Below are 12,298 nucleotides of genomic sequence, written 5' to 3' on the forward strand. Positions count from 1 at the left end.
TGTTTGGTGCAATTCCCGATTGTATTATAGCTTAAGTATAGTCTGGCCCTAAAGGTTCGTTAGACTCTCCTCTTTTTGACAACACTAACTTATTTGTTGACCAAAGTCTCCTCAATACCATGTCAAACAAAGACATTCGTTCAATTATTAATAGATCTCAGATTCCTTAACCTGCTTGTGTGAGTTTTTGGAATAACATATTTAGTGACATAGAATGGGAAGAGTTTTGGGTTCTTCAACACAAATTCTTCTTATCTAATGAAGTTGTTGAAGTCTCTATTAAAATTATACATAATTGTTATCCAATAAATTATAAACTTGCTATATTTAACAATAGTATTTCACCCAATTGCTCCTTTTGCCTTCAGTATGAAGAAACGATCAATCACTTGTTTTGGGACTGTACTTACTGTAAAGTCTTCTGGATTGATTTTTCCAACTTTGTTAAAAAATATATTTATATCCAAACTTTTGTATAACCCCCGAAATTGTGTTTTTTGGTTGCTCTTTGAATTTAGACCCTTCTCGCTGTAAATTTATTATTAATTTATTGCTTTATTGTGCTAAATTTTACATTCATAAGTGTAAATTTTCAAAGAAAATTCCCTACTTTTTTATTTTCAGGAAAGATTTTCATATGTATGTAAATTCCTTAAGAAACTCTAATAATTCTATTGCATGTAAGACTCTTTCATGGTGTAAGTCTTATAAGCTAACAGTTTGCTTTTGGAGTATTGTTTGTAACCCTCATTGTCTCTTGTTCTTACTTTGTCTTTGTAATTGTATTTGTTGTTGTTCTATTGCATAATAAAAAAATAAATAAAAAAAACACATACAAAATCACTGTGCCCTTTGAAAAACGTGCGCAGTCTGATTCAATAATAAACTAAATAACAATATTATTATGCATAAAAAAAGCAAAATAAAAAAAGCATGTTTACAGGAATGTATGCCTTTAATTAAAGGGACAGTACACATTTAAAGGGAGGCAGTACAGAGAATTAAAGGGGTGCTATTATGCTTTTTCACTTTTTTAACTTTAGTTAGTCTGTAATGTTGCTGTTTGAGCATTAACAAGATCTGCAAAGTTACAAAGCTCAAAGTCCAGTTCAAAATGAGATATTTTATTTAACATAAATCAGTTTGTAAAAACTACAAGGAACGACTCGTTTGGACTACAACGCATATGTTCTGGGATTTGTGATATCACAAAGATCGACGAATGGGAGGAGACCTGGTTGAGCTGCACTAGAGTAGTGTTATCACCATGTCGGAGACACGCTAGTGTTCCCAAGGCAAACGAGCTTACAGTGATTTCAATCATCCGGGATTAAATCACGCTCAGATTGATTTGATTTTGACGCAGTATTTACACTGAAGCTCACAGCAGGCGGTTATGATAAGAGGCATTTCCCGACCAGGCGCCGAGTGCTGTCAATTCAATTCAATTCAAGTTTATTTGTATAGCGCTTTTCACGATACAATTCATTGCAAAGCAACTTTACAGAAAATTAAGTTTCTACAATATTTAGTAGTAGCTTATCAGTGATGACTGTCAGTTTATGTGCATACGACAGAAATGTTCGGAAAAATCAATAACAGACTTAAACAAACGGACGATTAACACTATTAACAGCAATTATGCAATCAAACTTATAGCAAAATGTGGTAGTTCTGTATGTTGTCTCTGGGTTAGCATCATCTGATGTTATCTGAGGGGTTGGCATCATCTCTTCTCAGGTGTTCTGGATCCAGACTGGAGCTTGTGTAAATCCTAGTTACAGAGAAACAAATAGAGACATAATTAGCGTAGCTGCTGTTCCAGCCAAGTCAAATTAATTAGTTTAACCCAAGCTAAAGAATAATAATGCGCATTTTTCAATCACATCACAGACTGGCCCAGCTAACCAATCACAGCACATCTCGTATTTCAGAGGGCGGGCCTTCATTTGATGCAGGAACTATTTGAGCAGTTCATGTCAGACTGGAGAGAGAGGTGATGTAATAATGTAAAATATGAGAAAAATAATGTGTTTTAACTGACTAGTGTGAGAGCCTGTTCTAGTACACCCCCAAAACAAAATCAAGACCTTGTAAAAGAGCATAATAGGACCCCTTTAAATAAATAATCAAGCAAGCAAATAAATAAATTAATTTAAAAAAAAATAAAAATAAAACCCTACATGAATAATATAAACGTAAACTAAACTAAACTAAAAAAAAAAAAAATGAAGTGAAATATGAGATTAGTAAACTTTTTTCAACATTTAAAAAAAAAATACTAAGGCAGGGGCGTCTCATCGATGAGTTTGAAGTACAGTGTTTGACAAAACGGAGCAAACGGAAAGAGAACGACACTCTATTATGGCTATAATTATCTCTCTATATAAAGAATATTGACAGAAAGACAAAGGCTGTGCTGAAAGATACACATTCCAGCCTAGCATAATTTGGGACAAATATAATGTGATTTTATGGGAAAACCATGTGAGTGGAATGTCGTTCAGCTGAATGTACAAAGCTAACTGTTAGCTGAAATATCCACAAAATAATAATAATAATAATAACAAACCCACTGAAATAAGTGCGTGCGGTTTATCTGTCAGTCAGATGCATGTGAAAGTTGTGCTCGTTACTACAGCAACAGCAGAGTATTCCTTCAGAATCATCCTGGGTCCAATTAGATCAATATAAAAATAAAGTGATGCTTGATGGAGACACCCAGCGCTCTGATGCTGATGAAATGTTGTTGGTTCAAAATAATTAAAACTGTGTACTTATTGTCCGTTCAGCATAACATAAAAAACTGTTTATGAATGATGAATATAAAAAAGCCCCACCAATGTCAAAAGCAAACCTACGCTCCTGTACCAAGGTCTCTTTAAGGGTGTTCTATAGCGTTAGGTGTCACCAGAATATTTCTAGTGTTTCTGAATATTTCATTCATCACTAGTGTGCAAGATGGCAACACGTCTACTGATTAAAAGTACTGAGCACTGTAAGCCTTCCCCACCTGAAACAATCAACAGTTGCAAAAAAGAGGGAAAATGTGTTTTAATTTAAATTGATTAAATAATTTTTCATTTATTTATTATTATTATTATTATTTAATTTCTCAATTTTTCTTCTAAGATACTGTTGCATTTCATATGTCTATGTTTCATTTTTCTTTTATTGTGATGATAATTGCAAAAAGCTAATACAGAAAAAGAGTCTCGTTAGGATAAAAGAGATGAAAGATATAACAGATGCATTTTCCTCTTTGAAATGCAAGATCTGAAACTCGATCTTAGAGAAAACAGTGACCACCAGGTTTCCACGCAGCGATGACGCGGGGCCTGGTCCCCTGACACCGGGAGGCAGATGGTGTGATCATGATATTTCATCAGATTACATCACAAACCAGAGGGGAAGGCAGAGATAAACACAGTTTGTTACAAATGCTCAGGTCAGATTTTCTCTAAATCACAAGTTTGAGATGACTGTTATTATTTTTTGTTACAGTTTTTAAATATTTATATAAAATATTATTATTGTTATTTTAGTGCATGATTGTTATTATTATAAACTACAGATGATTCTCTATTATTATTCTAATAATTCTAAATCAAGAGTGTGATTGAAGTCTTCCGGAAGTGGAAAGACTTTCGCTCGCGCTGCAGCTTTGTGTTTCCTGTTTACGGGCGGGAAGAGTGAACCTGCGCCTCAGCCTTTAACGTGCATTACTTTTGTGGTGTCGTGCGTCTTTCCCGGTTCGCCTCTGGATTATTTTATAGCTTTTAACTTCTGTTATTAACTCTACTCAGCCGCCTCGTGCGCTCCGCTGATCTTCTCTGGCGGAAGTTTGGAGTTCTGATGGAGGAGCCCGCAGACTCCGGCGGCGGCGCGGCAGCAGAGGGCCCCGCGGCGCAGGTGACGGAGGACTGCTGCGGTGGAGGTGCGGGTCGTGTGCGGGTGGTGGGGTGGAAGGTGAAGCCCGGGGCTCTGGTGAACGTGGACTCCGTTATCGCGGTGTGTGCGCCGATACCCGCCGAAGGCGAGCGCAGGGCGGCCGAGAAGAAGCTGAAGTCGGACCGCGCGGGAGTTGTGCGAGAACTGTGCGGTCAGCTCGGACAGGTCATCCCGCCTGGGTAAGACGCGCTGGCGTGGCTGCATAGACCGGCGTTTTAACGCTTGACATGCCGTTTTACGCTTTTATTTGCTGCCTTTACTTATTAGCTCGAGCTAGGCTAAGTTGCACGCGCACTGCCGCTCGACGCTGAGCTCGTGACAGCAGCAGCTCAACTTCCACGCTGCCCAGTAACGTTATAAAAACACGTTTAATGACACGTCAAGGTGATGCGTTTGGCTGTTGTAATGTCGCCCATAAAGAGCTCATATTTACAGACAGGTATCACTCAAATATGTATCTTGAGAGATAAGCTCTGATAGACAGCCCTAAGCTCTGTAAACAGCAAAACAAGAGTTGGGGGAGCGGCCCGCCCTTTTTAGCCAATCAGAAACGCTCTCCGCGTGTCAATCAATTTATGCCTTGAGCTTTGCCGCCTTCGGATTGGCTGTCGCGTATGTAGAGGGCGGGGCATTGGAGAGAGGGCGTGCTTGATGAGCGCATGGAGCCGAGTCTAGTAGTCTTCATTCACCCTTCCAAAATTACAAAAAAAAAACCTTAAATCAAACCAGATATTTTATAATTCTGAAAGTCGTAGCATTAAATGTTGCATGCTGTAGAAATCAGTTTAAAAAAAGCTGTAAATTTTTTTTTTTTTTTTTTTTTTAAACCAATACTCAAACATCCTTAAATCAAAATACATCTACTTGAGATGCAAACTTAATACATGAAGTCTAGTTTTCTAAGAAATTAAATAAAATGAAAAAAAGTTGATGCTTGATAACAAATATCTGTCAGTGGGGCCTGGAAACTTTTCCCGTTGAATGAAGCTGATTTTAGATGTGTTCTTGTTTTAATCATGAACTTACTTACTAACAATACTTCTTATTATATAATTTTGCTTCTCAAGCAAATATATCTTGATTTAAGAATCTTTACACATTTGCACATGAAAATAAGTCAGAAACACTGATGAGGAAGAGCAGCATGTTTTTAAAGTGTGACTAGAGAGTACAGAAAAAGTTATTTGCATCTTCTAGTAGTTGGAAACAGAGCTATTCAAGCCTTAAGCTTTTTCTATTTTCACATTATTTAATAAATAATGGAGATCTGTTGGAAGTTGTATTTTCAAGTTTTGAAGCATCGCTAATACATCTGCATTTAGAGAACATATTGTTTAACATTCAATCAAGTCCTTAACTTTGATTGTTTTAAAAAGTCTTCAATGTAACTTCAGAAACCCTGAATGCGAAATATGCATCAAAAAACAAACAATTTCAAGCAACACAAACAGCAAGATATAACTACTGTTAAGAAAAAAACACTCAAAGAAGACTTACAGAAGAATCTTACACAATGGGGTTAATTAAAAATACACCTCCAGCAGATTACACAGCTCGAGGGCTTTAAGGATGTGAAGATCTCTAATTCCTATTGGAAATGTGAGTGGATAGGAAGGTTGTTAAAACATCCACATTTACATATAAAATAATTTGCCAAAACCATAGTTATTAATCCAAAAATTCTACATTACAGTTCAGAGAGATTCCATGAGGATGTCACTTCTCCAATACGGCCGACTAGCAATAAGCAAATTATGGGTGAAATTAGGGCTGCACGATTATGACAGAAATCATAATTGTCGATTACTCCCTTGAAATTGTAATTGTGATGTATTAATTATGATTATCACTATTTAGATTGATTATGACAGAAATCATTGTTTAATGCAACTGCATGCTGTATTTTTATATGAAAATAAACAACCTGAAAACACTTTTAGTGCTTTTCTATAGTATTAAGCCTCAAATGTCAACTATACATTGGATTGGTTTCTTCTTTAAATTATAAAAAATATTATAATTTAAATATTTAAAAATTTAAATTTGAATGGTATTATAATGTTATACTAAAATTAAAATAATGGGAAAACCCTTCAGATAACATATAGAAAGAAAAAAACCCATCTTAAGCACACAGAATAACATAAGTGGACTTGGAACGATTAATTGCAGCTTTGAATGATTACGTAATTGTGGCATCCGTTATTGTAATTGCGATTAGAAATTAGATTAATTGTGCAGCGCTGGGTGTAATGATATCTCAATTCAATTCAATTCAAGTTTATTTGTATAGCGCTTTTTACGATACAAATCATTGCAAAGCAACTTTACAGAAAATTAAGTTTCTACAATATTTAGTAGTAGCTTATCAGTGGTGACTGTCAGTTTATGTGCATACGGCAGAAATGTTCGGAAAAATCAATAAAAGACGTAAACAAACATATGATTAAATCTTTTAAAAGCAATTGTGCAATCAAACTTATAGCAAAAATGTGGTAGTTCTGTATGTTGTCTCTGGGTTAGCATCATCTGAGGTCCTCTGAGGGGTTGGCATCATCTCTTCTCAGGTGTTCTGGATCCAGACTGGAGCTTGTTAAAATCCTAGTTACTGATATGAGGTTATATGAGTGGTTGGCGTAGTTTCTTTTCAGGTGTTGTGGATTTAATTAGTTTAACCCAAGCTAAAGAATAATAATGCACATTTGATCAGATATAACTGCAGTCCAAAATTATGAGATGCATTATTGAGTCTATTGAGTATTTTTCATTTTTTTTTATCATATGATCCTTCTGATATGTCTGAACCTGTGTTACTTGAGGAAATGTGTCAACAGAGGAAAGAAAACTGCCAATCAGCTCATTTAATGTCATTTACTGTCATTCATGCTTTTTTTGCTGTCTGTAACAGTAGAGGGTGCTGTGTGCATATATTAGAAATCGCTCAGGTTTTTTATTTTTTGTCAGGTGACTGAAAATGTGATTGTTTATTAAAAACATTAAATTACACATCTCTTTGCACTTGTGCTGGAGTTTGGAGAGACACTTTGCATACATTTTCCCAGCCCTTTGAGTAAAATATCATTATAATGCAGCTTATAGATTACCTTTCCCTATATAATTGAGTTTTTTTGCTTTATAATGATAATAGTGTTTGTGTATGTATTTGATTTGTTTTTTTTTATTGCTTTTTTTTTTTTTTTAACAGGAGTGTAATAGCAAAAGTGGAAGAATGCAGTCATCCTGTAGTAATGAAGGGCTTGTGTGCCGAATGTGGCCAGGACTTAACTCAGTGAGTCTATATCCACTTGACTTCTGTCTCACTTTACAGTCTCCGGTTCAGAATCATTCCTCTCCTCTTGCCCAGGAAAGTGAAGTGACGTCTGCCAGGAGCCGTTCAGGAAAAGCTATTGTTGTTTTTCACTTGTGTCGGCTCTTAGAGTTATTTCTGTTAGTGCTGAAGATGCTCTTACGTTTCAGACTACAGAGCAAGAATGGAAAGCAGCAGGTGCCCGTCTCTACGGCGACCGTTTCCATGGTGCACAGTGTTCCCGAGCTGATGGTCAGCTCAGAGGTGAGTGCCTACCGTTTGCCACTCTTAAGTGTTTCAGTCAGAGTCGAACAACAAACTGGGGTGACGTCATTTCAGATAAAATCTTAAATCTCATTTTGGGAAGTTAAGGAGTTCGAAACTTTCTCTAAATGTTTGCTCTGATATAGGCTCACTGACTCCAGTTCATGTCTTCTATTCGGTCTATCGAAGTCCGACACGAGTAAAGAGAGCTGCTTTATTGTAGAAACCAAAGAAGTAATTCCAATGCAAAGCGAAACTGACACTTGCTGATAATCTGTTTGCTTTAAAGGTGATGTATCATGAAAATTTGACTTTTTCCGTGTTTAAAGGGATACTCCACCGCAAAATGAAATTTTTTTTCATTAATCACTTACCCCCATGTCGTTCCAAACCCGTAAAAGCTTAGTTCGTCTTCGGAACACAATTTAAGATATTTTGGATGAAAACCGGGAGGCTTGTGACTTCGCTTTGAGTGCGCGTGAACTATTCACGTGGTGGAGTGCACGGCATTTTTTGTAACTTTCCGCATCTGAACATGCACGAGTTCAGGGCGATTCTAGCCGAACATACACGTCTGTGTCGGCGTTTGTGTGAAACAGAAGCAGTTTAATGTGAATTTCATCAGGTGCTTTTTGATGGAAAACGCTTTTTTTGGAAAAAAATGTTTGCATAGTTTGTCCAAAGCTTCTTATTTGAAGTATGTTTTATTGTATAAAATAGAATTAGAATTAATTTAGATATTTAGTTATACAATATTTGCTTGAAGTTGTCTTGTGAAATTTGATGCGTTTGTAAATCCAGCCAATAGTTTAAGATTGTTTTAAGTTTGTACATAAAGAAATTCTTTAATTCATCAACTCATTCATCATCAGAAAGACTTGTACTGGCAAATGCCTCTTCTTCTCAGTGGAGCCAGGAGAAAGTATAAATCCCACTTAACTTTGTTTGTTGTCATCTTCTAAATAAATAATGCCGCGAGTGGGACTTGAGGAAGTGACGTCGGTCGCGTCTGCGCAGTGAGACACAGGAAACAGAAATAGTGCAAAATAATAATAATAACGACTAACCGAGACGAAATAACGTTAAAACATTTTGTTTCGTCTCTTTTTGGTCAACGAAAATGAAGAGACATTTTAGCATAGTTTTTATATTGTAAACCACATTTAGTCTCGTTTTTATTCGTCAACGATATTGCATTATACATTTAATTATAGCCATCGTCACATGACCAGCATTTACGTTGCGTCTCGTCTCGTTTTCGTCACATGATAAAGGTTCGTTGACGACGATATTTAGTCATTACTTTCGTTGACGAAAGCAACACTAGTTGTCACACAGATTCCAATATAAACATGCAATTTCTTTCCCAGCTGTTTACCTTCACAGACATAACCGACTGTTTTTGTGTTTTTTTTTTAACATAAACTTGTGTGTATTTTACAGTTTAAGCGCAATAAGACATGAAAGAGAGCTTAGTTTAGTACTCACATGCTGTGTGACAGTCACTTTATGTGCGCGTGCTTCGGATGTGTGCGCTCAGAAAACCATATATCAGACATTTAAACTAATATGCTGATTGGATACTTTCTTAAACAAGTACATCAGAAGCCTTTTTATGGTAAAGTGTGTAATTGATGTTTTCAATTGATGTAATCAAATACATTTCAAGGAGCTTTATTGAGTGGTTGTGTATAAAATGGTTTGTGTTTACTCTGCACAATCGGCGTCTGGTGTTCAAACGCAGTGTTTTTTGTCTCTGTGAGCAGCAAGCAGAGCAGCTCGGCCGAGAGGACCAGCAAAGGCTTCACAGGAACAGGAAGTTAGTGCTGATGGTGGATCTGGACCAGACGCTGATCCACACCACTGAACAGCACTGCCAGCACATGTCCAACAAGGTAACACTTAAAAACCTCTACACTTTAACGGTCACTTCTGAACAGTGTCAGTTTCTTTAAAAAGACTAAAACCCTAAACAGTAATTAAAAATGCAGGAACAATTATACTCAATATTAATGCATATTGTATCATCTTCTAGTCTAGAAGACGTTATTTAATGCCCAGGGCTGAGAGAAACCTCTATAAGAATTCATTTATACCTGCTGTAATTGGATAATTAAATCAAAACACTAAGGTGGCACGATCTGATGTGTTTTTTGATATCTATCTGGTTTTAAATGTTATGTATGTTTGAGGTGATTGGGTTGACAGAGTTATTGTATTGTTTTTTTGAGTGTTATCGAAGTAGCTTAGATTTTTCTTTTGTGCTCATATGATATTTTAAGGCATTTGTTTGCTGTGTTATGGTGGTTTCAAAAGGTTTATCCACAGTACCGTCATTTTGTTTGAGTTCAGCAGTAACAAAAATAAGATGTGGACATCTGTACGGTTTTCTTTGACTCATTAGTGATCTCATTTGTGTTTTTCTACGAACTCCAGCGATTGTGGGTGTAACTGGAAGCGTTGCTTTGAAGAGCCTAAATGCAGCCGAGCATTGATAGATTTCTATTTAAATGACTGCGTCGTACTCTTTTTCTCAGCTATCATACATTTTCGATTCATTCTTCTCGTAGGCGTTAATGCTTTCGTTCTGCAAGGCGTGCATTCACTTGAGCAAAAAACAATCTCAGATCTTTATTCCAAACAATTACTAGACCATTAACTGAGCCATCAAAGGCTCAAATGCTTTCCTCAAAGACTGCATTATGTCTGCAATCAGAAATTGTGCTGCTTTTAAAGCATTTTCCAGAGCTGTTCTGTTGAAACTAATGTTTCTGAAAGCCTCTGCTACAGCTGGACTGTAATGCAGGAGTATAGAATATGTATATGCTTTTTAATCTAAAGCAGATGCAATGCTTTTCAGATGTGTAGATTCTTTAATACCTTCTTTCAGAAAGCATGCATTTCATTGATCAGAAGTGACAGTAAAGACATATATTCATTTGTTTTTTTTTTCTCTCTCCAGGGAATCTTTCATTTCCAGCTGGGACGGGGGGAGCCTATGCTTCATACACGACTGCGGCCTCACTGCAAAGACTTCCTAGAAAAGATCGCCAAACTCTATGAGCTGCACGTCTTCACCTTTGGCAGCCGTTTATACGCTCACACCATTGCAGGTACATGGCTGTGATGTGACACGTTGAATGATTGAATGAAACATGAGTGATACCTCAAAGGCAGGACAGGTGCGATATTATTTTTCAAACCGATCAGAATTTTGATTCTCACCCGGTGGATGATGAAACCCATCAAACAGTCCCATAACTGAGAGATTATATTGGCCTTTCACAGAGACACCAGGTGGCAGCATTTGTTCATATGTTTGAGCATTTGCTCAGTGTTTGGGTTTGAAGATGAATATATTTTTTGATGTGTTTGGTTATTTGATGCAACATATTAACAATAAATGTGTCAAAACAAGTGTCGGGTCTGGTGTTAGTTCAGGAAGGGTTTTGCAGGATATCAAACGATCAGGTTTCAGGTGTGTAGCATCCTTTGAACGAGACCTAAAATGTTCTTGCATTAAGTGAGCTTCATATTTGGCATCTCGCATATTTGAATCTGTTAATATTCGGCATCAGTGCTTCCCACAGACCCTAATGTGTGGAGTCTGGTTGAGGCGATTCATATGGACACAAGCAGCAGTAGAAAAGACACCGTATAGAAAGTAGCTCAACTTTTCTGATTTAAAGTCTTGATTTGTGGTAGTGCAGGCAGGAGATTGAAAGCTTGGCAGAGCCGCATCTTTGAAAGCCTGAAAGCATTGGTTCTTGTTTTGTTTTTCCTGTTTTCCTTTTATTACAGCTGTAAGTAGTCCCAATGCAGTCCGAGCGAAACTACAGCATTTATAGCTCTGCTTCCATCTTTAAAAGAAATGACTGTTTCCTCTCTTTCTCTCACTCATACCAATTTATTTTTCTTTTTTAAAAAGGTTTTTTAGACCCTGAAAAGAAGCTCTTCTCTCATCGGATCATGTCTAGAGATGAATGCATTGACCCCTTCTCTAAGACCGGCAACCTTAGGTGAGACATCTTCTACTTCTGGAGTAGTTTAGCCTTCAGCATCTTTCTTGATGCAGTTTTAACAGTGAACTTGCATTTATGACATGTAGTTATTATTAACTTCAAGATCAGCTTGTTCTAACAAAATGAAGCGTCACATTCAACTCATTTACTATTCAGAAGTCCTTTAAAAAAAAAAAAGATAGTAATACTTCTATTCAGCAGGGATGGTTTGATCAAAAGTGACAGTAAAATTATTTTGAACTTTTTATTCATCAAATAATCATGAAAATGCAACATGGTTTCCAAAAAAAATATATTAAGCAGCACAAGTGCTTTCAAAATTGATAACAGTAAGAACGCTTATTATTTATTGTGCACCAATCATGAATGATTTCTGAAGGATCATGTGACTGGAGTAACGATGCTGAAAATGCAGCTTTGATAGCAGGAATAAATTACATTTTAAAATGCATTCAAATAAAACAGATAATTTATATTGTAAAATATTTAGAATTTTCTTTGATCTCAAAATATATTTATTTAATCAAATAAATGCAGCGTTGCTGAAAAATAAGAGACGTCTTTCAAAAACATGAAAAATTGTGCTGACCCTGAACTTCTGAACGGTGTAGTGTGATTTCCACATTGTCTGACATTTTCATAAAAATAATTTCTTTGTTTAGGGTATAATTAGAGAATTGCTCTTTCTTTCTCTTATTTTTGTACTTATTCTTTAGAGTTGAATTAAGTTTTAAAGGTTAAAAGCTAAAAGTCA

The 12,298-nt window shown here is 36.3% G+C and overlaps 1 protein-coding gene across 1 annotated transcript in view; it reads left to right on the forward strand.

Annotated features, from left to right (window-relative positions):
- The first annotated feature begins 3,656 nt into the window (after positions 1–3,656).
- ctdp1 (CTD (carboxy-terminal domain, RNA polymerase II, polypeptide A) phosphatase, subunit 1) overlaps positions 3,657–12,298 on the forward strand; it is a 120,950-nt gene continuing 112,308 nt past the window's right edge. The window contains exons 1-6 of the mRNA XM_042745228.1: positions 3,657–4,130; positions 7,157–7,240; positions 7,429–7,522; positions 9,289–9,417; positions 10,485–10,635; positions 11,451–11,541. Of these exons, the coding sequence (XP_042601162.1) occupies positions 3,856–4,130; positions 7,157–7,240; positions 7,429–7,522; positions 9,289–9,417; positions 10,485–10,635; positions 11,451–11,541 (824 nt within the window). The 5' untranslated portion in view covers positions 3,657–3,855. The remainder of the gene's footprint in view (positions 4,131–7,156; positions 7,241–7,428; positions 7,523–9,288; positions 9,418–10,484; positions 10,636–11,450; positions 11,542–12,298) is intronic.

Source organism: Cyprinus carpio, chromosome B19 (genome assembly GCF_018340385.1).
Source record: "Cyprinus carpio isolate SPL01 chromosome B19, ASM1834038v1, whole genome shotgun sequence".
Classification (NCBI taxonomy): Eukaryota; Metazoa; Chordata; class Actinopteri; order Cypriniformes; family Cyprinidae; genus Cyprinus; species Cyprinus carpio.